The 25,642-nt window shown below is 45.4% G+C and overlaps 2 protein-coding genes across 3 annotated transcripts; both read left to right on the top strand.

Annotated features, from left to right (window-relative positions):
• Positions 1-974: 974 nt before the first annotated feature.
• Positions 975-2,486, top strand: LOC100836443 (transcription factor MYB59). Its single transcript, XM_003566574.4, has 2 exons — positions 975-1,458; positions 1,593-2,486. Exons 1-2 carry the CDS (start codon positions 1,287-1,289, stop codon positions 2,216-2,218), a joined length of 798 nt encoding a protein of 265 aa, XP_003566622.1. The 5' UTR covers positions 975-1,286; the 3' UTR covers positions 2,219-2,486.
• Positions 2,487-14,881: 12,395 nt separating this feature from the next.
• On the top strand, positions 14,882-17,154 carry LOC100836137. 2 transcript variants are annotated; one of them, XM_003566573.4, is made up of 2 exons: positions 14,882-15,229; positions 16,076-17,154. In XM_003566573.4, exons 1-2 carry the CDS (start codon positions 15,128-15,130, stop codon positions 16,802-16,804), a joined length of 831 nt encoding a protein of 276 aa, XP_003566621.1. In that variant the 5' UTR covers positions 14,882-15,127; the 3' UTR covers positions 16,805-17,154. The 2 variants fall into 2 exon arrangements, with proteins under 2 accessions (XP_003566621.1, XP_014753826.1); XM_014898340.2 differs by lacking the exon at positions 14,882-15,229 and adding an exon at positions 15,236-15,988.
• The last annotated feature ends 8,488 nt before the right edge of the window (positions 17,155-25,642 follow it).

The following is a 25,642-nucleotide window of genomic DNA, read 5'->3' as shown; positions in this document are numbered from 1 at the left end:
TTCCCACGCCGCCGGTCGGAACCCCGACGAGACCACGCTTGCCCGTGGGGGCGTGCAACAAAAGCACGCGGGGCTCGCTCGCTGCGGCTTCGTTTGGTGGAGGCGAGAGCCCGTGACCTCCGACGCTCGCCCGCGAGGCCAACCACTCCGGCGAGGGCCAGGCGCTCATGCTCCAGGAGCTCACAGGTTGCTGCGGATAGGGAGGAGGATGGGGAGGTGCTGGCCGTTGTAGGCGAGGGCGCCCGGGACAGAGGAGGAAGAAGATGTGTCTTCTTATTTTTATTATCGATTATTTTATTTCGTGGGTTGGATTACGTTTTTGCCCTTGCTTCTGAGTACTCCATCCTAAATACTCCACACATCTAAATTGGAGTATTAGGTAGTATCAACTAATCTGAGCCGTTAGATTAAAAAAATGGACGGTTTAAATTAATTCTAGGATATCGTAGAAGATTTGAAATGGACGAATATTTGTACTATATTCTCTATGCAACGATTACTAATCATATTAAAGCCTTGTTTAATAAATCCAACAGCAAACAGAACGTGGTAGAAGCTTTGGTTCTAAGAATTTCTTCCAAATAAACTTGAAAGGCTAGTGCCATGTCCATTTATAAGCGGAAGAGAGTCGATCAAAGCTTACACGGGAAACCTGATCGGTCGTGCTCGAGTCGAGCTCATGTGGTCACCCGTTTATGTCCAGAAATGACAGCCACCATCAATCCTAGCTAAGCAGTAGGTTCTCAATCGACGAAACCAAAATAATCTGTTCAAAATTTACAAATCTTTTGAATTTTTGGGCCAAAAGGCACTGAGATGACTGAAGTTTGGGTAAAAAGGGATAATTAAGATTTAAGCAGTCCCATGGGATACGACAAACGGTGGACATGGTCGACAGGTGGTGTATGGCGCACGCACTCACTATATCCCATAGATTGGAATTGGATATCCGCCATTGACGACATCATCAAGCACTAAAACCAATCAAAACCCCAACCTTACCTTACCCCCTAAATAATGCCGCACTCAGTAGTCACCTGAATTCAGCAGCTCGATCTCTCTGCCGCTATATATGTCACCCAAGCCTCGAGTACAGAGGCTCGTTAGCTAGCTACGAACGACACAAGATCATCAGCTTCCAAAAGCTAAGAAGAGTGCCCGATCGAAGTAAACTACTCCTTCGTCTTCGTCTTCGTCTTCGTCTTCGTCTCTGTCTCCGGCCGGTCTTCTTCTTCTTCGTCTCCGTCAAGCTAGCTCGATCACGGCCGTCTTCTTGATCAAGAACCATGCGGGATAACAGCAGCAAGAGCGGCGGCAATAATGGGAAGATGACGAAGATCACGGTGGCGATGATGCTGAACCGGAAGGGGCCGTGGACGGAGCAGGAGGACGCCCAACTGGTATGGTTCGTGCGCTTGCTGGGGGAACGGCGTTGGGATTTCTTAGCTCAGGTCTCAGGTTTGCAAGGTGGCGGGTGATCGATCGACCATGAACCTGACCCACGACGGCAGCCATTAACATGCATCTTTCCTTCCTCCCCTCTTCTTCTTCCTCCTCTGTCTCGGTTGGAAATTCTTTGTTGTCCTCTGCAGGTCTGCGGCGGACGGGCAAGAGCTGCCGTCTCCGGTGGGTGAACTACCTGCACCCAGGGCTGAAGCGCGGCCGGATCACGCCCGACGAGGAGCGCCTCATCCTGCAGCTCCACTCCCAGTGGGGCAGCCGATGGTCACGCATCGCACGGAGGCTCCCCGGCCGCACCGACAACGAGATCAAGAACTACTGGCGCACACTCACACGCAAGCTCAAGGCCGCCGACAAGACGACGTCGCCGGAGACGAAGAAGAAGGAGGCACTTCTTCTCACGGCCGAGGATTCCTCGTCGATGTCTTCTTCTGTGACGGCGGTGTCTTCCTCGGTGGTGACCGGCGGTGGAACAGAGGAGATGCGACGAACAGAGGAAGCAGGGGAAGCAGAGGAAACAGAGGAGGAGGCGACGACGGCGGCGAGCGAGAAGAAGCCGGAGAAGGACATGGAGATGGAGGAGCTGTGGGACGAGATCGCGGCGGCGGAGATGGCCATGGCGGCGGCGAGCTGGCCGGGGCTGCAGGTGGGGCAGGAGCTTCTTCCGCCGCCGTCGTCGCCGGCGTGGGAGGACTACTCGTTGTGGAGGATCGACGACGAGGAGTACTACAGCAAGATCGAGGGCGCTCTCAATTGATCCACTGAGAGGAATTGCATTCCCCTTTCTTCTTCTTCTTCCTCTTCTTCTTCCTCTTCGCCTTCGCCTTGATCTTGCCGTTTATCAGCTTTCTCATGCATGTTAATTAACTACATGTAGGAATTGAGTGTGTGAGATCATGTTAGTCATGTCTGCTGCTTGTGTACATGTAAAGAGACTAAATTAGTTATATTTGAGATCCATCGCCATATATTGCTAGCTATAGATTGTTCTGAAGAATCAAGTGCTGCCTTGAAAAATTTATAAACTTGAGAAAATCTGCCCTTGTCTACACACATATATGTCAGTGTTGTAATATAATAAAATCCTTACATGACTGGACCATAATCATGCGAGACGACGACCAAGTCAACAAATCCGAAAGACCGGTCAAATTGTCAACAAGGCGTAGCCATGCCAACTAAGCGCCGGTCAAAGGAATCAACAAGTCAAACCTCTCATGCCATGGTCAAAAGAAAAGAGGAGCTTGAGTAGGGGCCAAGAAAAGTGTAGAGATGAGTTTACCACTTTGCCCTCACTTTCTCTCTCTCTCAAGGGTAGTCATGATCTTTTGTCATGAACCCCTATGCTATAAATACCCTCCCATGACGGCATGTATCATTCACTCTCCATTGGAATAAGATCAAAGGGGAGAGTGCCAGAGCAACCTAAGGAGCCCGCTCTCGAGTGCTTGGGTCAAATCTAGTCTCGACTCGACCTCGGGAACGCGACTTAGGAAGTCTAGTTTCGAGGTTCCGGGCCGTCTAGTACGACCTCGACTTGAAGTAGAGGGATCGGATTAGAGTCTCGTGGGTATTCCAACCCCGCTACTTGGGAAGACAAGTTCGGCCCAAGTCCGAAGCGGCCCCTAGAGATCTCTTGCCATAGGTGATTTGGGAAGACGAGTTCGGCCCAAACATCTGGCTAACAACCCCCTCGAAACCTTTCCTAACATAAGACTAAGTCGTACCCGCAGGGTCGACCGAACCTATTCAAAAAATATCGACGTGTCAACTTGTCCAAGTGTACGGCGACCTTCGCTATAAGACCGGCGTACACCCCCTACATGATATTCTCGCACTTATGCCATCGAGCATTGGCACCTTTTACTCCTGTTGTTTTCTAGAACAACAACAGTTAGAAACTAATTTTAAAAAGGGCACTCCTTTCGGTTCAGAAGAAAGTACTAAACAAATCTAATCGTCTATTTTATAAGGGTAATTTAGTCTTTTTTATCTATGTTTTATCGTAACTGTCCTTCTCTTCCGTCGGCCGCCGGCCGCCCAACGCCGTTTCTTCTCCCGCTCCAGCGAACATCAGCGGTCTCTTTCCTTCTAGTTTACAGCGGTACTAATGAATCAAGTCTCAAGAAAAATATCAGATCTGATACACTGACAGCTTGATCTTGCCATCTTCATCTGCGACTCCGGGTAGATGGTGGTGATGGAGCGACCTAATTTTTCATCAATTCCAGGTGGGACGCAAGTGAATTACTGCTCAAGATAGATAGCTGCAGCAGCTTGCACATTTAACCACTGCTAGTGCCCGTTCAGGACCATCCGGCGAGAACTCTAGCTCCGGCATGATGGTCTGCGATAGAGAAGAAAGACTCACGATGATAAGGCTAGTAACGAACCGGAGGAGACAGGCTTCAGCGTTGATTTACTATTTTGCCCCTAAAATTAAGGTACTCCACTGGTTTGGAGGTGGTACTCCACGAGATTTGTATTGGAGTACTAGTTGAAATTAGCCATTAGATCAAGACAAATTGACGGTCTAAATTTATTCCGGGGTACCGTAAAAGAGCTCTAAACTAATCAATTGTGAGGTGGGTCACTATATATTGCTGCTAGCTTCCTCAAGATTTCATCGTAAAGTTCAACCTAAGTCAGATCTCGACACAATTTCACTTAGTGAGATATTACTACAAAGCGAGAGAAAAAATGCAAATATATATGATGTACCTATATATGTGCAAGCAGATATTGAAAAATGGATCAACAATTAGTCTGTACCATAAAACATATACTCCCTCTATATCATATTAAGTGACTCAAATTTGACACAATTTATCCAAATATGAACGTATTATAACCTAAAATAGGTCTGGATACATGTAATCGAAACTCACTGGATACCGTCACACGGAATTGCACCGGGAATCTGATGATAGAACCCTAGCATATGTAGCCCTCCAACAAGTCAAGCAAGCCAGCAGCAAGTTGCTAGATCGATCAAAAGATGCTCAGATCAGGAGGCCATGCCAGCTGGAAGGAAGAACTAATGGATCCCCCATGAATGACCACCATACATACCCATTGTGCTTCTTGTGCATGTCCCTTTCAAACTTTCTTTTTCCCATCACAAACACATATGCCTTTCCATCACTCCAATAGACTGTTCAAATCCCATCTGACACAGTGACCCATCTTTTCTTTTCTTTTTTCAGCCACAGTAACCCATCTTTTCATCCTCAAGGTAAAGTTCTTCAACGGGTGATTATACACCTACCTTTGCCAAGGGCCAAACGGTGCCGAAAATGCTGCGCGTACATATAATTACTCTCTCGGCATCCCTGAATGAATGATATATCCCCGGATTAATTAATTAAGTGCCTTTTCATCCGTGGAATTTCCCGGTCCATGTAGGGTTTTCTTTCTGTCAATGATTGTTAGTTGTATATATTTTCAGATTTCCCTCCTCTTTTTATTCAAGACAACAAATGACACTTCTTTTTTCGGGCATTTTCCATTAGTAGGCATAGCATATCTCCGCGGTTCTTGCAAGTTGCAACAAAAAGGTGGGAGATCAAAAGAAAAATAAAGGACAAGTGGACTTTGTGATAAGGGGGTGAGATGAGTAAAAAAGAAGGCGGAAAGTTGGTGATAAGGAGCAAGGGCTCACCTTTTGTTCTTCCTTTCTTCTTTTGGGTGTTGCTCTGGTCCTAATTCACATTAGCCTGGCATTATCTCCGTGGTTTGTTTAACCCACTAGTGGTTCATCACAAACTTTTGGTGTTAATTAGTGGTGCTAGCTAGTTACCCCACACACGATGATCTCACCTCCGTTAATGTTTGCACGATCCCTATCATCTAAACTCTTGCTGTCGAATTCTAGAGTTTTCTCTCTCTTTTTGCAAGAATATTTTTTACTAACTACATCTCACTTTTTCCCCATTTCCCTCCTTTAAATACATTAAAATAAAATTTTCAGAAGGCGGGCCACTTGATTGGGCCACGCATGGGAAGAGCCCAAAAATGAATATTGGGCCCGAAGACCACCTATCGCTCGTTGCCAAATTCTACGGGCCCGAACTGAAGTTTTGGCCCAATCCGTTCTCTGTGGTACAAAAGGTCCAGATGCAATCCACCCCAAATCTCTTTAGCCATCACATGCTCTGTACAGTTTTTCATTTTCCTTTCGCTCAAAAAAAAAGTGTTTCATTTTCCTTTTACCCTTGAAAATGCAAAGGTTGTTTTGGCCTCTGAAGGGTATAAGCTAGGTACCACTCTTTTCCATGCTGCTGCCTGTGAGTAATTTTTTTTTTGATAGGAAAAAATTACTACCAGCTAGCTACAGCCTACGGTAGTTAATTACTCTCTCAGATCTATATTAATTATCGAAATATTACATGTATCTAGATGATTTTTAGCATAGATGCATCCATATTTAGGCAAATTTAAGACAATTAATATGAATCGAGGAAGTTGTACACACTTAGTCTTTTATCTCCAGCTAGCTGCTGCATGCAACACAAAGACATACAGTAGTACCATTTACACGGAAATTTAAAGTGCAGGTGCAGTCGACAAGTGGCAAAAGATCAGATCGATGATCGATCTCCGTCTCTAGCTGTATATATATCCTGTATCCTCGGATGGATATATATCCATATGCACCAATTAATTCTGCATCAGCGATGTTCATACCATCCATATCCAGTCCCATGTGGTCCTCTGATATATAACCATTAACTCAGCACCTTTCGATTTCAGGTGGAGGGAATTAATAATAACTAATGCACTCCGTACATGTCGTGCAAATATACAGACTATGCCATGGGCGGACTCAGAAAATAAATTGAGCGGTGGCAAATGGTGTAAAATGAATCAAGTGGAGGCATTTTTCTGAGCTGAATGGAGGCATACTTCCTATATATGCGCCAAAATATGCCCCAAAGCTCTCCACATGGGTCTAAAATGCACTAACCTTGTCTTTATGTAAAAAAATTAGCCAGCATCTGCAACTCTAAATTAGTCTATTGTGATACATATTTTCATAGTATACTTATTTGATATTGCAGATGTTGGCACATTTTTCTATAAATTTGGTTAAAGTTTACGAAGTTTCACTTAAGAAAAAGTTTTAGAACTTCTTACATTTACAAACGGATGTAGTAATGTTTTTTACAGGGAATAATAGCCTATCTACACTCTCGACCATGAGATATAGAGGCGTATATACATACGTGTATATTAATTAACTAATTGTACTAGGTGCTACAAACCTGCAATTGGAGTGATCGAGATCAGAAGAACCAATAATTACTTGTTGATTCGTACATGCATGGATAGATCGGATAAATGCAACAGTGATTGATCGAGATGGATCATTATCTAGCGTACATTAGCCAATTGCTGTGGTCCAAAGCTACACATGCTGATATGATCGATCGACGAGAGTAGATCGATCAGTTCACAACGGAATGAAATTAATTAATGAACGTACTAGCTAGTAATTATTAGTTGAGACTCGAGAGGTACCTTTAGTTAATTATGTGAAAACGAAATGAAGATATACACGAGAAGCAGGGAGCATATGTATAGGAGGGGTTTTGTTAAATTGACTGGCTGGCGGTATTTCTGATCACCGTACCAGTAGACAAAACTAGATGAATGAAAATATTACTCCCTTCGATGTTGTCGACGTATTACATGTATATAGACGCTTTTTAAAAATAAATATATTCATATTTGGACAAATTTGAGTCAAGAATTTAGGATTAGAGAGAGTATTTATGTACAATCCTGTTAATTTCTTGGTAGCTAAGGAAAAAGATCCTCTTTTATAGGCCGGGAGATAATTCATTAATTCTCAGGGACATGTATAGTTACATCTGCTCGTTTTTTCCTTTGTCGACGGATCGATGGTGACCGGCATGGCCTCTGGTCTAGGACATGCATGATGGTACCACGAGCTAGTAGCTCTAGTAGCTAAGGTTCTCCCGCCGAAGAGAAATACTCCCTGTCGGATACTAAATTATTGTATTAAATTTGTTTAAATATGAATTCGTATCTATATGTTCTTAAAAACGTCTACATGTAATATTTCGTCAAACAATTTAGGACCGGAGATATATATACTGATATCACCCACTTGCATGCTTTGGGCTGAAGATCATATGTGGTGATCCCGGAACGTACATACAGATTAAATTAATTAAAGCATACTAGGATATGCTAGGAAAGCAAGCAAAAACCATATATATTCACAGTTATTAGCATCTGTTCATGGATAGATATATATACGTCGTCGGGATCTGGCTAAAGTTGTCTAAGTTAAAGCACGTACATATATACGCAAATATATACGTACTGTACTATACGTGGCAAAAAAGCGCAGCTTCCATGTGGCACCGTCAGCTGAGCGTTTGTTTAACAGGAGGAGTGGTTCATGGTTCGCCGCATGTAGCCATGCATGCATATAGCTAGCTCTTTTTTTCTCGCGAGAAATGCATATAACTAGCTAACGACTTTATATATATACTCCATCCGTCATATTAAGGGCCGAAATATTACATACATCTACACGTATTTTAATATATAGATATGTCGATATTTAAATAATTTGAGTCACTTAATAATATGGGACAGAAGGAGCATAATGGTGTGTGGGGTATATAGGTACGTGCTCAATCCGGCTTCGTCCTGTGACCTGACACGCGTATATACATATGTGACGACCAAAATTAATTAACCGGACCAAACTTAATCCGCAAATAGAGGTTTGACGACTATACCAATTTCTGGACTCATGCTTTCTTTAAGAAAATTCCATATATAGGCGAAGGAAAAAGAAGAAGAAGGTGAACCTATATATGATCCTAGCATGCATGGACCCTCGCCGGCCGATCGCGCCCAGCCGCCAGCGGCGGAAGGTGCGTGGCACGTATGTATACGTATGTACGTACGTACGCGGCGAGGGCGTCCATTCATCGGCTCTTGTCGCGAGGCGCGCCGCACGTGTACGTGCGTCCGACACGTGGGCCAATGACTCACTGACTGCATGCGGCCATGCATGCAGAGCACACATGGGGGGGCCATGTGCAGCCGCTCCCGCATACGACAGGCGCCGCGCGGCGGGGCCCACTCGTTCGTTTACGTACTGCCACCCGACGACCCCGTCCGTCCGTCTCTCCCGATCGATTACATTAACAGGCGCTAACTAGAGAGAGAGCAGTGCAACGTACCGGAACACTTACTTCACTTTGCACTAAAACCACGGAAAGAATTAATGAAACCGAGAGAAACGTACTGAAATACTTCCTTCACTTTACACTAAAATCACGACAAGAATTATGGGACTTCACTTTACACTAAAATCATGACAAGAATTATGGGACGGAGGAAGCAGTAACTAAGTTTAATTCCAACGGTCGTTCGTTGCTTTAATTTCGATCCGGTGGTGGCCGGGGCAACTCGGAGATGGAGATCAACGGCAGATATATGATCGATGTGGGTTGGAGACTTAGAGCCTGTCTACCTAGCTTTGCTACACGACGGGTTCCGAAAAAAAAGAAAAAGAAAAACGATGCAGGCCGCAGAGGTTTGCACCAACTTGCTGTTAGTCACGCTGTAAAAGAATTTTTTTTGCTGTTAGTCACGCGATGACCTTATATTAATTAGTAGCAGCAGTACATGTTTCGTATAGAGATGTTGTTTATATATATAGACCTCGATATACATATTGTTGTTTATCGTGTTCCCAAATCCCCTAACTAATTAACCAAATAATTAAGTGCGTCCGCTGCACATGGGTACCTAGGCCACAAAGAAACAGATGAGAGCGGCAGATTAGATTAAGGTTGGTAGAGCTAGGGGCAGAATCCAGAGGATGTGCGCCCCATGTTCGTTTTTCCCCCACAGTGTGTTGTTCGTACGTACGTGGCGGCTTGTGCGCGCAGCCCTGCTGGCTAAATGTCTAAGCTGGCTGGCCCGCCGATCGATTGATCGAGCCGGTGGATTCAGATTGATTAATCAATATATGCTTAAGCCTCTTCCGGTGAATTTTTTTTTTGTTATCGATCTGTTGTCTCTTTGTGCATTGTAGTAGATGTGTCGACACATAACATTTTCTCTTAGTATTGTACTCTGAGATGCATGATGAGAGAGACTAATTCAATGATATATCTTTGTGTGTTTTGTATCATTTATTTAGTACTCACTCCGATCCCATATTAAGTGCCATGTATCTAGACGTATTTTAATTTATAAATACGTTTATTTTTAGACAAATTTTAGTCACTTAATATGAGACGGAGGGAGTATATGATATATTTTCATCAGCTTTTTCCTTGTTTTTTTATGCGGTATCAGCTTTCCTTGTTAAATAGACAAAGCGCAGGCGTTAATTGACGATCAAGAGATAAAAAACCGTGTGTAGAGCAGAGAGAGAGAAGAGCAAAATTTTCATTTTCCTGAAGAGGAGAACCAAAGTTTGAACCCTAACTAGCAGGGTTGTCGTATCACACATAACCGCTCCACCAACTGGAGACAGTTCTTTTGTTGTTATAACTTATAAGGCATATGGTTTTTGTTCAAAGTCAAACTTCTAAAACTTCCTTCCGTCTACAAAACATGGCATTTGGGACACAATTTAGTTATATAACAAACAAAAGTTAGTCGTCAACTTTTTTGCTATGCAAAAAAAGTTGTTGCCTATTGGAGTCATGTCCATCTTGAGAATGTTACACCCACATGTAAAATTGTCAACTTTTTTCCGTAGGAGGAGTACGAAGTTGCACTTTATTTTGAATTTCTTGCTCTTTCGATTAGACTGGGTTTTTTTTGGAGCGTAGTGGAGTGCATTAATGGGGCTAAGGTGTGGGGTTTTGTGTTGGGCTGTTGGGCGCACATGCATGATTAGGTTTGACGGGTAAAGCCGTTGGAGTAAAACCGCGGGAAAGGAGGGCCAGATGGTCGCTCGTTTCCCCGACGACCTCCGTTTTTCCTGTTTCATTTCTACGGCTACCCATGCATACCGGAAACTTAATGCATGTACACTAGCACGAGCCGCCTAGATATAACTAGCTAGGTAAGCTTATAGCATTGACTCGTAATCAGCCTAGCTTAATTTCATAACAAATCTTGGCGGTTTTCGTCGGTTATATATATACTTTGATCAATATGGCCCAAGCACAAAATAATATTTGTGTCCGATCTGAATTATTCTTAATGAATTATCTCCTTCTTTTTTTGCTTTGAAATCTAATGGTCTAGGTTGTGACTCTTGACACGCTGACATGTTTATAAATAGGAGTGTGCATGTTGCATCGAGAGCTCTCTTTCTTCCTTTCTTTTTGTGAACAAACTAAGTGATCTCCTTTTTTTTCCCCATTCAACCTCGGCAGCAGAGAAAGAATAATGGAAAGAACATTGGAAATGAACAATCTGAGAGCTAGAAAAAGATCCTACAATTAAACATGGACATGCTTTCTTCTTCTTTTGACACAATATGCGTACAACCAAATGGCAAAAGGCAAACATGCAGGAGGGGACGGGAGGGGCCAGAGCTACACTCTACAGGGTGCACTAACATGCATGGCCATGCTCCCATAATTGCCATGGGCCCACATGCAAACAAGTCCCGAAAACCCCTAGCTTAGCTTTATCTACAATCTGAGCTAGCTAGGTAGCTCGAACCAAAAAGCTGAGATGGATGGATGGAGATCCAATGTACATGACCCCTCCAGATCTTGTGTCCCCTGGCTATAGCCATGGCCCTGTCTAATATCTAATACATGGCCTTTTTAGAGGGGGGGAGGGGGGGGCAGCACAAAAATCAATTATATGTATGTAACAAATATTTTGGTTAGAAACTCAAACGTATTCAAGCATTGGCTAAAAAAATTGCACCGTCCATCTCACTCCCACCTCCTCCGATGCACCTAATGCCTACTCGCTTTCTTCTAAATCTCTAGACGGACATGTCCCTAAATTCAAAAACTTAGCGACTGCTCCTCATCCGCTCTACTCCTCACACGCACTATGCCGTGCACAATAGTTTAACAACTAGACGATCACTCAATCAAATACGCAAGTTGCAACTTTGTCTGGCGAATTCTCAAAACAATTTTGAATACCCAATGTCAAAATCCTGGGCCCGCCCCCGGACAGGGGTAGTATATAAAATTAATTATAATCAGTACTGCATCAGCTCCATGCATGGCTCATCAGGATGAAAGACCTGTTGATTCGCTCCTCCTTTAGCTTGACTATATTTTGTAATTTTGTCCATTTACTAGTAGGTAGTACTGGCACTTAATTATATTTCTTTTTAGAGACTAGTAGCAGCACTGTTTTAAGACTCAGGGGTATATATAGCCCACAGCCTCCATGAGGCTAGTGACTAGCCGGCCTATAAAAGGCCCTTGTACGTTTGTGCATGTTTTGCATTCTCTTTCTTTTACTTCAAGTCGATCTTCTGCCCCTTCTCTCACCGGGGGAGAGCCGTTGAGAAAGAATAGTCCACGGGGGGTCCGATATCATTGGCTGGAGATCCAGACAAGGCTCTTAGCGAGCTGATTAAGAAATAGTAAATGGTGAAATGTATCTTTCTGTTTTTAAATATTTGTCATGATTTCAATCAACTTTGCATTAAAAATCACCATAAGTATTTAGTAACATTTAGAAACGGAGTGAGCACGAAAGCTTAACCACCGCGAGTGGAGGAGCCGTGTCAAGGACAATGCATGGCCAGATGGCCTCCCAAATGGCGTGCTTTCCCATGCAAACTTTTGTCCCCTCCCCTCTCAACAAACAAGCACCGGATCGATCAACAGAGGTTGAAATGAAATTGGATTATTTTTCCTTTTAGTAACAGTCGCATTTCGTTTGAACAGCAAAAGTTTTGATTTTGTTCGCATGAGTGGATTTTTTTTTAAATCTTTTTTTTTTGTTACCATGGATATATAACAATGGTTTGCCAGCCACGTACGTACGTACATGCATGGTCTATTGGTCTCTGTGACACTCTGCCAGTCTGTGTGTTGGCGAAACGTGTAGACCGAGAGAACCCAGAGCTAGCCGGCCCTGCGCCAATGCATGTGCTTGCATGGTCAATGGTCAACTCTGCACGCCAATGCCCCAGGCCCGTCCTTGCTATAGCTTGCATTTGGCCTTCCACATTTCTTCTGTATCAGAAAGTGCTGTTTTGAATTTGATTTTTTTTAATAATAAAAGAGAACCTCGTACGTCCGTTCAGCCTTTGCATCCCCATCGATCATTGGCAAAGTATATGTTCTTTTTCTAAACTAAAATTTATCTATGAAATAATTATTAGTTTAATTATCATATTTACTTTAATTTAAAGTCAGTTCAGCTAGGGAGCTTTGGCATTAACCAAGGTGCCATGTGTAAGCAACACTTTTTTTTTCATAATTCTTGTCGAAATATTATATGTATCTACACACTTTTTAGAAATAGATACATCCATTTTTAATCAAATTTTTGATAAGAATTATGAAACGAAGAGAGTACACGATTGAAACCTTGGCATCGCCAGTCCGCCACTGAGCTTGGGCAGCTGGGGTGTTCAACTTAACGCGGGATGGCGAGGCGGTGCATGGATACATCCCTGATATCGCTCATATTTGTTTTTCTTAAATCACTAGTCAAACTTAAAAACTTTGAATAGTTCTAAACACACATTTTGACAGTACTGGAGAAAGCATTGTATACTATGGTATAGATTTCTTTGATCATTTGAGTTGGCTGGCACTACCATACGCTTGTACTTGACTACTAGCTCATCATCATGTTACTGCGACTGGGTCACCTAATAAATTATACGGAGGATATGTTAGAACGACAAAGGAAATTTAGGGCTGCTTTTTATATGATTTTATAATGACATGTCCAGGCATGAACGACTGAAGCTTGGCGGTTGCGAGAGGACACGCGGCGGCACGCAAATGCAAAGACATTGTCATGTCTGTCCTAACACGAATCTCTCTCTCTAAACTCTTGATTATATTATACACATTTATTTTGTTTAGCTTTGGTTCAGTGAACCAACGTTAAGAGCACCTGGACATGAACCAGATTGTGGGTACTTATATATATACAGTACTAACTACTCCTTTCAGATACCTTTCGAGTTTGCTGATCTTTTTTAATTCAGAGTATGCGGACTAACATGCATGAACATAGTACAATATCTCTAGCTAGACATCTGTCGTGAACAAAAGTATTATATTCTAAAAAAATACTTAGTATATGATGAGATAAAATAGAGAACATAAATATGTGTTTAATTTATCTCATCGTACCGGCAGATATGCCAACCAATGTTCACACACCGGCACACTGCTTCACGTTTACAAACTTGTAATTTTTCAAACAAGAACCAAGCACTTGGAGAGAGTGGTTCAGATGTAGGTCTAAAGGCTAGTAATTCATAAGATAAACCAGGAACTATTTTCAATTTTTCAATACAAGAACCATTAATTTTTCACACTTCTTCTTTTTTGAAAAAAAAAACAGAGACCTACAATTCAAGTCACCAAAATTAGGAGCATTTACTGTGCATGAGAACCTAAATACAGAGAGGAACAACTCATTCATCCAGGAGGGAAACCACTCACGAGTCATGACCTAATAATGCATTGTACTGATACTAATTAATCCGGTCAAATTCACCAACTGTACAAACGTTTGAATCTACAATCGTCTCAATATTTTGGAGGGAAGAAGAGAGCAGGGTACTATTTCAAATTTCTGCGCATTTGTTCCATCCTTAATTAGGATTATCCTAATTAAGGAGAGTTGTGACGTGTGAGTGACTTGAAGATATATGCACTTTTGCATTGTAGTTTATAGTCAAGTAAACTTTTACAAATCTTACAGAATGATCCTCGACGAATCGTGTTTCTTACGGTCACAAAACAAAACATTTTTTACGGATTTGCTAACTGGCGCCGGCGACAACACGGAGGCGTTACCGGAAATGAGGGAGGGGGTGGGGAGTGCGAAAACCGTAAAATCGGTTGTTCCTTTTTGCGCCAAAAAAAAGAGAAACTAATTGTTCCTTGTAAAAAAAATCCATCTTCCAAAAGACCCCGAAGATGTCAAACACTAGACTCTATTTTTTTAAAACCTTTTCTCTAAAACAAAAATAAAAATAAAAATCCAGGTTAGCCTCCACCGGCCCTAAAAGGATATACAAATCCAGGAACATCTTTCCCTCAACAACAGAAGAAAAGAAGAAAAAAAAGAAACAGGACTTTTTCTGTGTGCCAAAGTGCCCAAGTCTACACAAGAGACAGAGAAGTGGTTGGCCCCTTTTTCTTTTCTCTTCTCTAAAAAAACAAAATCGTTTTTAATTTGCTGGTCTCGCCCAGATGGCAGGAGATTATAGGCGATCCACACATTCCATATATACAAAAATCGCTCCCTAATTTCCTCCTCCTCTGCCCCAACCTTCCCATAGTCCAGACCTTCTTTCTTCTTCTTCCCCACGAGGCCACACACAACCTCCTCATCTCACACATAGATCTCTCCTATATATATACATTTCTCTCCTTCCTCAAACCTTCCTCCCCAACTCTTTGTTTGCTTTACTTCTCTTCTGAGTCCAATCGAAGACAGGAACAGTGATTATAGACAGAGAGAGAGAGAGAGAGATCCAGCGATGGCAATGGAGCCGCTCCCGCTGGGGTTCGGGGACGCCGCCATGGACGCCTCGCTCTTCTCCTCCCTATGGTCCTTCCAGGACGAGCTCCAGCCCCAAGAGGTGAATTGAATTAATTTGCCCCCCTCCATCTTGATCCTTCCTCTAATCCACAGCAATTTCAGTTTTTTTCTTCTTTTCCCCTTCGTCTCCTCCTCCGGCCGCCGCCGCCGCGTATCTCCGGCCGGTCGGCCGTCCACCGGCGGCAATGCTTGCTGCTCCAGTGCAGCGACAGGGGATCAAGGAGGGCCCTGCTGTCTTCCTTTAATTTCTGTGTTTGGTCGTGGTCAAAGAGGAGTTAGGCGAGCAACGAAATTCGTCCGGAGCTCGAGACGTTTCCTTAGCGTGCTGCAATTCTTCTCTGCATTTTTTTTCTTTGCTTGCTTGCTCGATTTTGATGCCCTTGTGGAAAACGAACTTACTCCAGTAGTAGACTTGTGCAGTTCCTTTCTGTACTCGTTTACTGACTTCTCACAGTTTGGTTTGGTTTCTTTTTCAACAAAAAAGTTTGGCACTGTTTTGAGATGCTGTGCGAGGCAATGATGGTGTTGTTCTTGGTTGGGTCCCTTTCTTCTTCTTCTTCTCTCAAGAAAAAAAATCAACAGAGAGAAAGATCAATTTTTTATTGTTTAGATTACTATTATTCTTCCCCTTTTGGTTTTTTCTGATGGACCCAAAGCAGTAGTAAGCCTCCACTACAAGTTGTTGCATGATGCAATCATTTGAGGGGAATCAAAATCATTTGCTCCTCGGACTAGAAATTGGAATTATAATCAGATAAATCATGCATCCTAGATGCTCTACAACCATCATCACCTTCTTGTATCTTTATGCTAGACCCTTTTACATAGTAATTTGTTGAAGTTCATAACATAATGTTGTTGAATCTGACTAATTTGTTTTTATCAGAGCGTGGAGGAGCTGCGGCAGAGCCTGCTGGCGGCGACGCTGGAGCTGGAGGCGGCCAAGGAGGAGCTCCGGCGGAAGGAGCAGAGCATCGGCAAGCTGGCTGACCTCGTGGGCCACGTCACCAAGGAACGCGACGAGGCCCGGGACCATCTGCAGAGCCTCCAAGTCGCCGCCGCCGCAGCCGCGAAGCTTCCTTCTCCTCCGGCTCCGGCGGCGGCGGCGGCCATGGTGACGTCGAGCCTGACCGCCGACTCGGACGGCAGCCTCGTGTCGTCGTCCCCCGTCGACCCCTTCTTCCTCGACGCCGTCACCTCCTCCGACCGCCGCCCTTCGCCCAAGCAGCACAATCCGCTTCCTCAGCAGCGGCAGCAGCAGGGCGTCGGCGCTGCCATGGACGCCGTGCTCGAGCTTCTCGCGGCGAAGAAGCCGCTGCCGCCGAAAGGCCGGCTTCTGCAGTCTGTCATGGCCGCGGGCCCACTGCTGCAGAATCTCCTCGTCGCCGGGCCGCTCCCGCGGTGGCGCAACCCGCCGCCCGTCCACGCACTCGACTCTCTCCCCGCCGGCGTCGTCCATGGCGGCGCCATTGGCGCAGCCGGAGGAGCTTACGGCGGAAACGCGATGGGTGGCTACGCCCCCAATGCCAACAACGCCTGCATGAAGCGGCCGGCGATGGCCATGGCCGCCGCCGCGCCGGGCTTCGTCGTCGGCAAGCGGCACAGGCTGCATTGACCGCCGACGATCTCCGGCTCACTCGCTCGCTGCCTTGTCGCCGACGGCTGGGGCCCTCCCGTCAGAGACACAGAAGCAGTACTACTAGTTGCTGACTGACCTTCAGTTATATAGTGGTTTCTCTCATGAGTGAGTCATAGAAGAACCGGAGTATAGAGTTATATTTACCAGAGTGCTTGATTATGGTGTAAATAGGAATATTAGTCTCACCTTTTTGTAATTTTCCCCCCTTCTTCTCCCTCTTGCTTCTGTTTCTCAAATTTTCATCTGCTGGTTTGTTCATAGGTAGCTTGACATGTGAACTGTTTGTTCTGCTGGAAATGAGAACTTCAGGTTTTATTTGGTTGTTAGCAGCATACTGCAGGTTCTTACTCTTCATAACACTCTATCTCCTTTAAAAAAAATATTAACTGAAACTTGGTCAGGAATGTTAGTCTCACCTTTCTTGTATTTATTTTCTTCATCTTCTCCCTCTTGCTTCTGTTTCTCAAGTTCTCATCCTGATTGTGAGAGTCCTGATAAGAGATTGTTCATAGCTAGCTTTGACATGGGAACTGTTTTCCTTGCTGGAAATGAGAACTTCAGGTTCTTCCATTTGGTTGGTAGCTTGTTCTTGATAATACTTTTTTCCTGTACTGATTATTGTATGATGTATTTTCTTCACAAACTTCATTTGCATGGTGGTACTTTGGATGTCAGAATTTGACAAGAGTATTCTTAGGTCAATGTGGCAAACTTATGCACAAAAGGGAATAAATAAACTGAATGCTTGAAACAGCTTCAAAGTTCCAGAGTCAGAGAAAGATATTAACTGAAACTTGGCCGGGAACAAAATTCAGAGTCTATATAGTACAGAGAAAGACATTAACTGAAACTTAGTCAGGTACAGACAGTATTTGTTAAGAATATTTTCAAAACAAGATTTAAGTGTTTCTGGAGAGAGAAGAGACAAAGCCTGGGATATTCTAGACAGAGAGAGAAAGGGACAAAAATCTGTCTTAATCCTCTTTCACAAATGTTCTTCCTGGGAACACGAGGGCCTGTTCCCCTGCATCTCTTTCTTTCCCATTTATTAAAATCTAATGCAGAACATGGGTGACGAACTGACGCCGGAAATATGTGAGCGGCCAAGTGCAATGCACTGCATATGATACCTCACCATGTTTCCAGTTCCTCCCAAGAAGCTCTACTACAATCCTTGACTGTATAGGCCCAATTTCTTTTTCTTTTCTTTTTTGAGTGCAAGAGAAGCCATAATTGCTCTCTTGTGCTTTGTTAATCTTGGTAGATTAGACTGTTAGCTTAGCTTAGGCCTCACATGAGCAGAGCAGATGCTGCCCCTAAACCCAATGCCACATGGCAGTAGAATTTTTTTTGAGCTCCAGACAGGATGGTAAACAGGGGTCCTGATTGACCCATTCAAGTCTGGAGAGGACTTCAAAATTCGTCCAACCTTTTCTCACCCAAGTGAGCTAGTTAGGCTCTCTTCTTTGCAAATAATTTTTAAGTACTAAGCCTGTTTTCTTTTGTCAAGGGCACGTAATGTCAGAAGCATGCAAAGAAGGAAGGTATATAAAAAAAAATTAAGTGCTCTATGCTTGATCATGATCGATCAGAGGCCATGTAAAAAAAAAAGAACAACGATACATTTGGATCGTGGTTTCACTGGCAGATGGTTCAGATTTACCAATAAATTTTACAGAAGAAAAAAGAACACAAATCTATCTATCAGTCACTTGTTTCAGTAAGAACTGAAGAAACATATTTTGCTTCAACCGGCAGATGGTTCAGATTTATCAATACAATCTTGCTGCACACAAGGAGAAGGAGGATATGTCTTGGCTTCCTTTCAAGCTAATGAGCTCATTCTATGTGATTCTTTTCTAGCTAGAGATAAATACTGTACAAGTAATTATTTAGCACATCAATTCATCCTGGCACCTGCATGAGCACATCAATTCATCCTGGCTACTCATGTGTTCTTTAACACTTTCAGGAGCACCAATGCTGCTGTACCAAAGAGGCTTCTGGGTTGGTGATTAACCGCGGTGCGAAAGAGGCTTCCAGGTTTATGATTAATTAACCGCTGTACCAAACAGCATTTTGGGCTGATGATTACATGCTACTTGAGGATTTTTGTCTAGGTGGCACTGTAGATCCAGTTGCAGTTGCTTTCTGTCTCCATTTCCAGGGAAAAATCTGGATATGTAAGTTGACGGATAATGTGGTACTAGGCGTTGTCAATGACTTCACCTCACTAGCGCAAGGGAGCTACGGGCAGCCTGCCTATAAGAGAGAGTAGTCATCCTTTCATTGGACCGGACGACCGGTTTTGAGACGAAGAGGGATGTCTGCAACCTGTGCCGTACGCGCCTAAAGCCCTGAACGCATGAACACGACACAAGTGTGTAGAGCTGGACCTGAGACGCAAACACCATCTCCACCTTGGGAAGAAACTTCTCCTCGCAAATTTGTGCTGCAACTTCTAGGTCGTCTCTTTCTTGCAGACTGGCTAACTTTGATTTGATAAAGAGAGGATCTATCCAGGAGAAAGAAGGAAACATAAGTCACATTTTTTTAGCGAACAAACAGAAGTCACCTGGACGGCGCCGTCGACAGCACCCGGCTGGATACTGCCGCGCGCTCCCTGCAGCAGCGGCGGCGACTGAGCGACAGAGACGGCGCCCGGTTGAGAGGAGATTGGCCCGCCAGAGGAAGGCGGCGCGAGGGCGCTGGAGCCTGGAGGCATGGATGAGCGAGCTGACAGGAGAGGAGGAGTCACTCGGGTCAGGGGCGCCTACTGGGCCATATCCAATTCTAAGCCCAGCCCAGCCCAGCCCAAAATAAACTCAAGTTTTGGGCCAGGCCTCTCCCTCTCGCTCTCCTCCCTCCCCGCCGGCCGGCCGGCTCCGTCCACGCCGCTTTGCATTGCCTCCACGCTCCTCCTTCCCAACGACCGGAGCGAACCCGGCAGCGGTGGCTGTTCTCGACTCGTTCGTTCACGCCAGGCGCTACTTCCTCAATCGAACCTAGTTAATACATTTAGACTAGGTTTCCTGGCCTCATGTTTATGTTTCCATGAGAACATCAAGTTGGCGCATGTGATCATCAAGCACCCCCATTCCAAGATGGGATGCACTCCCAGCATGTCAATTTGCACGCCGGCACAGGTTGGCGCCGACTGCCGAGCACCTTGAGCTTCATTGCAGGCCTTAGCCATGGGGCCGACGGGCACCGCTTCAAACTTATACATGTTCTCCGTGCAAAGCACCGAGAGGCGTCCCATATGTTAGAGTTGTTGAATGGGCAGAGGTTGATTACATTGGGTGGACTCCAATCTATTACTATCCAGAGGCGTCCCATATGTTGGAGTTGTTGAACGGGCAGAGTTGATTGCATTGGGTGGATTCCAATCTATTATTAAATTGGAATCGGTGGTGATGGGTGGGCGCCTTTCGTCGGTCGTCCCAACTCCCACGCAGCCATCGCACGCCCGATCGATCCATCCTCCCTGATCCCTCTCCCGAGGTCCGACTAGCAAATCTTTTTTTTTTGTGTGAATGAAAACTAGGGGCCGAGCAGGGATCGAACCTGCGATCTCCCCTTCACACACGCGCATCCGAACCACCAGGCCAAGTCAATGTTTGTGATATCCTATACAACAGACACTTTTTGAGTATGATACGTGGCTGGGATGGACAAAAAAAGACAGCTGGGCCTTGTGTGACCTGAGGCCCGTTTAAAGCCCATCGGGCTTATCAGGCCGGGCCGGCCCAAGCCGTGCCTCGTGCCATGCCCATGCGTATCATTTTATTTTGTTACTCCGTTGCAACGCACAGGAATGCCCAGATTCTTTCCCGTCGTCGGTGTCCTTCGGGACTCCTCCCTCCATGCAGTCGCGTGTCGTTGCAACGCACGGGTGTTTCTGCTAGTATCTCATGATAAGTAAACATCTTGGCACATAGACGATCGATGCATACTAGCTTGGCTAAGCACACTACTTAGCTGATTCATCTAAGCCATGGTATATATAAGTAATGTTGCCATTGGCTTGATTGCCATGATGTTTCCATGTCCAACACACTTTTGTTATGGTTACATATTACAATGAGAGGATTTTTACGGTATCCCGGTACTCCAAAAATAACTTAGTACCAAACAAATCTGACCGTCTATTTTAAAGGGTAGTTTAGACATTTCTCAAGTGAAAACCGGTTGATCTGCCTACCGATCTACTGATGTTAGTTACAGCTGAGAAAGAAAAAAAGAAAGCATGATCAAATTTCTCCCGATCTGCTGCCGTTAGTTACGGCCTACACGATCGATTGTCAATTCGGCCATTGGCCCACTACTACAAAATGGTCTATATGCAACGGTACATCAGTAACGGGTCCGACACGACCGTTACTGATGAACAGAGCGGGGTCTGCCCGTCCCCGCCCAGCCATACATCAGTAGCGGTCGCGCGAGGCGACCGCCACTGATGAACCATCATACCTCGCGAGATACAATAGTGGCGGTCGGTTAAGAGGCGACCGTCACTGATGAACCATGCATCAGTAACTGTCGCCCTAACGTGACCGTTACTAATGTACCCACTATTATCAGTAACGGTCGCCCAATTCCCGACCGCCACTGATGATCGTCGCGGTTTAAATACGAAGAGCAGAGCCGCAGCTGGTCGCGCTGCGCGTCGTAACGAACCAGCTGCGGCCTCTTCTTCTCCGGCGACGGCGAAGCGCTGCCTGACGGCGCCATGGCCGCTGGGGAGCCCCCCAGGTAGTCCCTCCTCCCTCTCCCTTCCTCCTCTCCGGCCGCCAAGCTCCATTTTTGGAGCTCCGACGGCCGGCGAGCTCCGATTCTCGACCCCAAAGGTTCCCTCTCCCTCCCGATCTATCTCGCCGGCCTCCAATTTCTCTCCGAAGTTCCCCAATTTCAAATTTTTGAGCTCCGACCGCCGGCCAAAATGCAGCCTCCTCGTTGTCACCCGGAGCTTCCCTCTCCCTTGCGAGCTCTCTCTCCCTCCCGATCTTTCTCGCCGGCCTCCAATTTCTCTCCGAATGTCTCTAATTTCAAATTTTTAGTTAGCTCCGGTTAATTAACACCTTAATCCCCTTGTCAATGATTAGGCTAACTATTTTGCTTTGTTTGTTTTCTTGTGTATTGTGTTGTAGATCGAAGGACCGTTCTTGGATGTACGCCAAGGAAAGAACCAATGCTCGATGGATAACCGAATGGACGGTCTTTTTTGGAGTTGCGAAAGGTGATATGGAACGAAAAGGACTTGTGATGATGCGTTGTCCATGTCGCAAATGTGGAAACACATGCATGATGAAGCCTGAAGAAGTTCAGATGCACGTGCTGGCATCGGGTATTGTGGAAGATTATTCTCGCTGAACTTGTCACGGGGAGGATGCGGTTGATGTCGGTAGCGGTAGCGAAGATGATGATGTCCTGTGGTATGATCTGGTGAATGATTCCGAGGAAGAAACAAGGGTCGATGAGGAGGCTAATGTGGAAGGTGAAGGAGCTTCACGTGGCAGGATTGCCGAAATGCTAGATGACCCGTATCTACAGGAGCAGCTGGAGGACCCCGAAGATGAGGCAGAGTTTGCTCAGTTCAAAAAATTGTTGGAGGACGCAAACACACCCTTGTATGATGGAGCTGTCGAAGAAAACAACGTGCTTGAAGTGACGCTCGAACTTTTGAGCCTGAAGGCAGCATCATGCTGTCAGACAAGGGATTTACGGACTTGTTGAGTTACCTTGCTTCGGTTTTTCCACAGCCAAACAAGTTGCCCAAGAGCACATACGAGGCGAAGAAGATTATATGCCCGCTTGGATTAGATTGTGTGAAACATCATTCATGTCCAAACGACTGCATGGTATACATTGGAGAGTACGAGAACCATGAGAGTTGCCACATATGCGGTGCATCGAGATACGAGAAGAAAAACACCAGAGTTGGCGAAGACGATGGGGAAGAAGTGATGAAGGGCAGGCCGGCAAAAACTGTCTGGTATCTTATGGCAGGTGGCCAAGTTGAGCGTTGGATGCAGAATGTTAAGGACGCGAGGTATCTCGTCTATCACGATCCGGCGCAGGCTGCATTCGATCCTGACGGGCACTACCGTGTGGAGGAAGCTGGGGTCCTAAGACATCCTGCCGATGGGACTCAGTGGAGAAACTTCGACACGGCATTTCCTGATTTCGGGGCAAAACCCAGAAACCTGAGGCTCGGTCTCAGCACTGACGGGATAAATCCTTTCGGAAACATGAACAACAAGCACAGCACATGGCCACTGATCTTGTTTGTCTACAACCTTCCTCCATGGTTAATCATGAAGAGAAAGTACATCCACATGTGCATGCTCATACATGGTCCAAAGCAGTCGGGAGCTGACCTAAATGTGTATCTGCAGCTAGTGAAGGATGAGCTGAAGCAGTTTTGGAACCCTGGCAGAGTGGTTTGTGACGCAAACAGGAAGGAGTACTTCACGATGAGAGCAGCTTCTGACCTGCGTGCATGACTACCCCGTGAATGGAAATACTTCATGCCAGGTGACACATGGCTACAAGGCCTGTACAAAGTGCGGGGAAAACACGACATCGAAGAAGTTGTCCGCTTCATCCAAAATTGTTTACATGGGCCACCGAAAGTGGTTGGATGCTAAAGACCCTTGGTGGGATGACAAAGAAAGGTTCAATGGGAAGACGGAGCACGGGACAGCGCCGAAGGAGAAGTCTGGTATGCAAATCCTCGAAATTGTGAACGATCTTGAAATTGGCCCCGGAAAGATTGCTGCGAAGAAATATAAGGAACCTGAAGGCGTCGTGTGGAAAAAGAGGTCCGTATTCTGGGACCTGGAGTACTGGACACATTTAGAATGCCGCCACAGCATAGATGTCATGCACGTGGAGAAAAATGTATGCGACAGCGTGCTGGGGTTGCTGATGAACATTCCAGAGAAGACGAAAGATGGACCCAATGCACGGAAGGACCTGGAACTCATGTCTATCAGAAAAGAGTTGTGGGGCAAAGATCAAGTGTCGGCAGCCGACAAGAATGGTTTCGTGACGATGACCACGCGGTGTCGTCTTGCATGTTACAACATGTACAAAGACGAGTTGCATAAGATGTGCCAGTGCCTGCAGGGCATTAAAGTCCCATCGAACTACTCGTCGAGCATCAAGCATCTAGTTGACATGAAGAGTCACAAGCTATCTGGCATGAAGTCTCACGACAACCATGTCATACTCACTCAGTTACTTCTAGTCACAATCAGAGGTATCATGGAGACGCACGTAAGGGAGACAATCATGAAGCTTTCTGACTTCTTTGACAGCATCTCGCAGAAGTCAATCACCGTTAGACGATGCCAGATACTGAAGGATAGTATGATACATATTATGTGCGAGCTTGAGATGTTCTTCCCTCCATCATTCTTCGATATCATGGTCCATCTAATGATCCACATATGCGATCTGACGACTGCCGCAGATGACGAACAAGCGGAACGCACGATATTAACGAGGAAAAGGAGAGGGAAAAGAAGAAGTGATGGGAGCGAGAGCGAGAAAATACCACAAAAACCCTACCTCAGAAGCAGTTCTGCAAGGAGTCAAGTTATGACTTACCGAAGGAAGGAGAAGCACTAGTAGTCACATTGTAAAATGTACCCGTACTGAATCTTAATGCAAACTTTGTACTAACTGAAATTATGTGTGATCGATGTACTTTTGTGTATGCATGTGACGAATTTTTTGAATTTAATTTAGCATAAATTCTAGAGAAATGCATGAATTTATTCATCAAACTTTAAATACATGAATTCCATGATGTACAAATACTAGACAAATGGAGTCCATGTCCTATACTCATCAGTAACGGTCAGGATGCTATGCGCCCGTTACTGATGAGTGCCTATACTCATCAGTAACGGTCAGCCTTCTACGCGCCCGTTACTGATGAGTAGTTGGGCATTGAACATAGGAGAACATCAGTGGCGGTCTCTTTCTAGCGCGACCGTTACTGATGATTGAAGGATCATCAGTAACGGTCAACTCCCTTATCCGACCGTTACTGATGAGTGTCGGGTATATAAGAGAACACTTAGCGAAATTTAGGATTATTCTACCCGCGCGTCCTCACCATACAGAGCGACCAGCTGTGGGCTAAACCCTAGCGCAGGCGAAGCCCTGCCGGAATTTTCGCGTCGCCGCCGCCGTCCCCGAGCCCGCACCGCCTCGAGCCCGTGCTATCATCTCCATCCTCCCGCCGCCGTACCCGAGCCCGCGCCGTCGTCTCCCTCCTCCGGCCGCCCTCCCCGAGCCCGCGCCATCGTCCCCGATCCCTCCTCCGACCCCGAGCCCGACGCCGCTCGAGTCCGACGTCGCGCCGTCTTCCTCCGCGCCGCCCGACCCCGCGCCGGCGTCTTCCTCCGCGACGACCCGATCCCGCGCCGCCGTCCCCGAGCCCGCGCCGTCTTCCTCCGACCCCAGGTGCGCTTGCTCCCCTCTGCCTCTGCTGTTAGGGTTAGGGTTAGTTTCTGTCGAATTAGTTTCTGTCAAAATTAGTTGTAGTCAAATTAGTTGCTATCAAATTAGAGCACCCTACCAAAATTAGTTGCTATCAATTACTCATGATGTTTATATTTGATATACATGCTACATGGAATTTGCTATCAAATTAGAGCACCCTACATGGAATTTGATATACATGCTGTTTAAATGTTGTTTAATTGGGGTTAGGATTTAATTGGGGTTAGTATTTATACATGCTGTTCATTGAAAACTATTCCATGTATATGGGTTATTGTAATAGCTAATTTGAAAGCT

The sequence above is a fragment of the Brachypodium distachyon genome, chromosome 2, assembly GCF_000005505.3.
Source record: "Brachypodium distachyon strain Bd21 chromosome 2, Brachypodium_distachyon_v3.0, whole genome shotgun sequence".
NCBI lineage: Eukaryota > Viridiplantae > Streptophyta > Magnoliopsida > Poales > Poaceae > Brachypodium > Brachypodium distachyon.
The sequence above is the reverse complement of the archived record's forward strand: the minus strand, read 5'-3'. Positions and strand labels throughout refer to the sequence as shown.